The sequence below is a fragment of the Polyodon spathula genome, unplaced genomic scaffold (genome assembly GCF_017654505.1).
Source record: "Polyodon spathula isolate WHYD16114869_AA unplaced genomic scaffold, ASM1765450v1 scaffolds_3175, whole genome shotgun sequence".
NCBI classification, from domain to species: domain Eukaryota; kingdom Metazoa; phylum Chordata; class Actinopteri; order Acipenseriformes; family Polyodontidae; genus Polyodon; species Polyodon spathula.
Window position 1 is genome coordinate 1 of NW_024474639.1, and position 5,051 is coordinate 5,051.

The 5,051-nt window shown below is 42.4% G+C and overlaps 1 protein-coding gene across 1 annotated transcript; it reads right to left on the minus strand.

Moving 5' to 3' along the window:
• Positions 1 to 1,956: 1,956 nt before the first annotated feature.
• On the minus strand, positions 1,957 to 2,717 carry LOC121311353 (E3 ubiquitin/ISG15 ligase TRIM25-like). The gene has a single exon (XM_041243929.1). The coding sequence runs from the start codon at positions 2,644 to 2,646 to the stop codon at positions 2,053 to 2,055; it is 594 nt and encodes a 197-aa protein (XP_041099863.1). The 5' UTR covers positions 2,647 to 2,717; the 3' UTR covers positions 1,957 to 2,052.
• Between the last annotated feature and the right edge of the window lie 2,334 nt (positions 2,718 to 5,051).

Genomic DNA, 5,051 nt, shown 5'->3' on the forward strand with positions numbered 1-5,051 from the left:
GTTGCCGTAGCAACCAGGTGCACGACACTGGTAAAAGCATGAATTCACAGTGTGGAGTACTGAAGGAAAATAAAAGGCCTATTTTCGACGTTAAATCGCAAGAAGCAAGAACCTGAAAGCAGCTTTTATTTGTGTTCATTCGTTAATACCCACCTTGCTGCAGCACCCATTCCAAACACACTCATCTTTCAGGTCCCAAAATACTTGACTGAAAACTGCCTATAGACGGAACTCCCAACCACTATATCTCCCATGTAAACCATTTAAAATGTTTTAAGTAGACAGAAATAAATGTACTTACATATATTCTTAGTGAATGTACTTTAAAAAGTCAAACAGGTAGTGTCACCACACCAGGGAGAACACAGTATTCCATTTGAAGCAATTACAAAATACAATGAAAGCCAGTCAGTTACTTCCCATTGCCTAGTTACTATCCCCTCGTCTCCGCTCCACCTTACACAGGATAAAGAGTCGGGGCTTGCAGTTATATAGTCATGACACTCCAGAAAATCGCACATATCTCTTCAAAGGACAGCAATTTTAAGCTATTTGTCAGCATTCGGCCAGCTGTCTTAATCCTGTTCACTCGAGCCTTTCTACTGAACTAAACTCTTAAAAGTGTGTGCAGATTTGTTTTGTGATGTTGACCGCCGCACTGCTACTAACTTACTTTAAAAATGCACATTAAAATAAACACCTGGGACTTTCAACAGACTATCAACAGACCCGCGCCAACTGCCTTGCAAGCTGTCACTCAAATGTGGCTTGCACATGATTCGTTGTGTGAGAGGAAGATCCGACCCAAATATTGCATCACAATTACTACTTTGATTTGATTGGCTAAAGCCTGCGGCATTTAAAAAAATAGCCTATTTTTACGCCACTGGAATGAGTGTGTGTGTGTGTAGAACAGTAAGTCTGTGCTTGTTTACTGAAAGACACACTTCTCTGCCTCAGCTTGTCAGCTGATCTTGGTGTCGAGTCTGGTGAGTGGTGATGTCAGCGTTTTGTTCACAAAGCTTCAGGCTATAGCAGGTGACTGTGTGTCTTATCTATCAGCACACCTTTTTACACAAGATGGTCAAATATACAATTGTGTATAGCATAGGCTTTTCTGTATATATTTGTGTTATAATTACGGTGCAGAAGCTCCAGCATATCTCCACCCAAAAGAAGAACACCCCCCCCCCCCACCCCCACAGCAGCTCTCTCACATGAGAAGTGAAACACAGAAGCAGAGCCTGACGAACAAGCAGCTCAGCCTAAATGTGCTCCTGCAAGCCCCCCTGGCACTCCGCTGCACACAGGCAGCACTTACACACTGTGCTTATTTCCCTGTTTGTGCTGCTTTTGTAAATATTTTCATTCTTTGCTTTCCGCTCAATCTATTCAGAATGTACTCAGTGTTCATTTCATGTTCAGGTTTCATTCAGCAGTGTTAGATTGTAGCAATGTTGATTGTTTTAATAAACAATAAATGAAGATTGTTTCTAAAGTGTTTTTGTGTGTTTTTTGTCTCCTACACCAAAGAGGGTGAGGGTGTGATTGTTGAGTGTTGTTTTCCATGCAAGCCCAGTTTGTTCCCTTTCATTTGATGGGAGACACTTGCATGCCACCCCTACAGTTATGGAGCTGTGCGCACAAATCTGAAAACAGTGGAAACAAGCCAAAATTGGCCAGGACCTTAAAGAGTTTTAAAATAGGTGCTTGGCTTTGCTGGGAACTTCATGTTTCCACAGTTTAACCAATGAAACTATAACATCTTAAACAATGAAACAGACATATGATTTAATAAAATAACCAAATATACAAAATACTAGCAATATAAATTATACTATTTTTACACTCAGTTCCAATCTAACACAAACTACCCAACTCAGCTTGAAATACATTTGAATCCATAATAAAAAATAAAAAACTACAGCTCTTTAAATAGCTCTTAATATACAATTCAAATCTGATCTAATGTGAAACTGTATAACCTAGTAAACAGACATGTTAAATATCCCTGGGAATTCTTATCTTCTAGGATAGCTACAAGGAAATGGTTCAAACTCTTACCTGTTTCCCAGTCCTTTCTTTCTTAGCTGAGACTGTATCATGACTCTTGTGTTCATCTTGTGTACACAACATGCAAATAAACGTCTGATCGGTTCTGCAGAAGACCTCCAAAACCTTTTGGTGTTCAGCACAAAGCTTCTGCTCTAGATTTCCAGTTGCATTGACCAGCTTGTGCCTCTTGAAAGCAGCCCCCTCATAGTGTGGCTTGACGTGTGTTTCACAGTAAGAGGCCAGGCACGTCAAACAGGATTTCACAGCTTTGAACTTTCTCCCAGTGCAGAAATCACACGGCACATCTCCAGATCCAGCATAACTTTGAGCAGGAGGAGGACTGAATCCTGTCTTCTTTAATTTCTCCACAACTTCAGCCAGCATGGTGTTTCTGCTCAGATCAGGCCTTGGGGTAAAGGTCTCTCTGCACTGGGGGCAGCTGTAGACACCTGGATGATCAGTCTGATCCCAACAGTTCTTAATACACCCCATACAGTAACTGTGTCCACATGGAATAGTGACTGGGTCCTTCAGTAAATCCAGACACACTGAACAACTAAACTGATCTTCTGACCACAAGTTTGAAGCCATTCTTGCTGCAGCGAGACAGAGAGACTGACGATTTCACAAGAAACGAAACTTCACTGTGCTGATTTCCTGGAATTGTGTACAGCTCTAAGAGGTGGGGTTTTGGACTGAGGCCAGGGTTAGACAAGCAGGCTGAGCAGAGACTGCTGAATCAGTGTGAGAGGGGCAGAGAGGAGAGAGTTGTGAGTGGGACTGTCACAGTAACCCTTCATCTCTCTTTATTCCATCAAGCCTCTTGTTACATAATGAAGGATTGATTCAGCAACATCATATGATAGCGTTTATAAATCCCCCATCAGACTTGATGCAGTGAGACAGAGAGACTGATGATTTCACAACAAGCTAAACTTACCTCCTTTCCTGGAGTTACCAAGATATTGATGATGCAGTTGAATGACCCAGGAAGCACAGGGAGTGAAGAGGCTCCCAGCACAGGAAGTCATTGAAAACTCGTGTTTTCCCCATGTTGCTTAAAAATATTCTGTTTGAAAATCAAGCAATGGAAATGTGAGAAGGAACAGGAACACTGTACCTGGAATGACAGAGCACTGAAGGGAATATGAAGATGAAATTATTGAATTGCTTTTGTAAATTCAGGGATCTCAATATATTTAGGGGTTATTTAGTTGTTTGTCATTTCTACTAAACGGATAACATTGTGAGGTACCGCTGCTCATATGAGACAGCTTGCTCATTAAAATCTGAAGAGGGGACACACATCTATTCAAAGATATCAAGATACTCAGTAAGAACAGAGTCTGAACAGTGGGGTGAAATGCACACACATTCCCCAGTCGCTCTGCATTTACTCATCTGCCCCAATATGTGTTGGAGGGGAGTTTCTACAGAAAGATAGCCAAGCAGACAGATCAAAGGTTCTCCACATGTCTGCATGCATAGACAGTTTGCTTGCTTGTTAATATTTCTGACTCCCTGTTTTATCAGTTTATTACAGGTTCAGTCAGTCATGCGCTGGTCAGAGTCCATTGCAGAGATACTGGAGGCTGTGCATGTATAGAAAGGACCCTTATTTATTGTGATTGCTGGTTAATGTTTATGGTGAAGTTTCTGCACCCCTATCTGTTGTATTTTGTGTTATTGCTTATTTTGCAAGGCTGTCCTGATAAAGTCAGCTAAGCTGATTCATGGCCCTTGTTTGAGCTGGAATGCCCAAGGTACGGGACCTGTCTGTACGACGTGAGGGTGCAGCAGCTGAGCAAAGAGGACTTTGCACTCTGTTTACTTTCTGAGCGCTGGAATGGGACTTCGCATATCTTTCTATTTCCTTGTCGTTCCTTGCATCCTCGGTGAGGCAAACCAAGCAAAATAAACGATATGGTTGCAAACATTTCCACCGTTTGCTTTCATTGAAGTGTTTCTCACTGATTTGTTCTTCAAGCCGGATCCCTTTAAACGTGTCTGAACCGAGACATTCCAATCCTCTCATTACAGAACAGCATTCTCTTCTCTTTTGTGTTTCCAGACGTGGCAGGACTTGGTTTGCTCTCCCCACTCCACTGCTGTGTTACAGGTAATAGGACCCCAGACCCCAGTGCAAGACTCCAGAGGGGTCCTAGTACAGGAGGAAAGAAAGTGAAGAGAGAGAGGAAACAAAGCACAGCTCTGTGCTACATTAACAAGGGGACACAGTACCAGCATGTACTTGAGCTGCTGTACCAAGTGGAAAGTTTCCATTGCTCAAGCAAATGATTCATATAATCTTCATGATTCAATGAAGACTTTGGGCACCTGTTGCAGCTGGAGAGTGTTTGTCAGTAATTCATGTGCAGCTTCAGAAAACAGTGCTGTCAAATCCCAGGCTGGGGTTACACACTGTTTATACACAGACTCAACAATATATCTATGAAGAGATCTCTCCTGATCGGAACATTAGTTTTGTTTTCCAGACTTGGTGGAACTTGGTTTCCTCTCCCCTATTTCTCGTGACACAGGAAGAAAGTCAGTGGGGAGAGGAAACTAAGTAACGTTCTGTGAAGGATAAAAACTCAGAGTGAAAATAAAGAAGACTAGAAAACAGAAAGAAATAAGTGTTCTGTGCCTGCTGTGTCACAATAACATGGGAATCTGACATCAGTTCCATTATTCATAATCTCTAAGAGAAACCCCTTTAGTGCAGCGATATAGCGTAGAGCAGGGGAGTGCTTGTTTATCTGCAGCTTCAGCACACAGAGCTGTCAAATCCCAAGCACACTGATGAGACTGTGCAACAGGCAGTGCTGTGTGATGCTCTGTGTTACGGATTCTGTCTCCTGTCGGTGAGATGAGAGGAGGGTAAAAGCTCCATAACCATGATGGAACCCCAGGACCACAGATCTGACACACTTTGATAGAGGGCTGATAAGAGGTGCTTGGTTGGCAGGTGCTTCCATTTTCAAGAAGTCTCAAAT

Bases quoted from the DNA above. Each gene is read 5' to 3' on its own strand.
- LOC121311353 (XM_041243929.1), bottom strand. From the start codon at position 2,646: ATGGCTTCAAACTTGTGGTCAGAAGATCAGTTTAGTTGTTCAGTGTGT.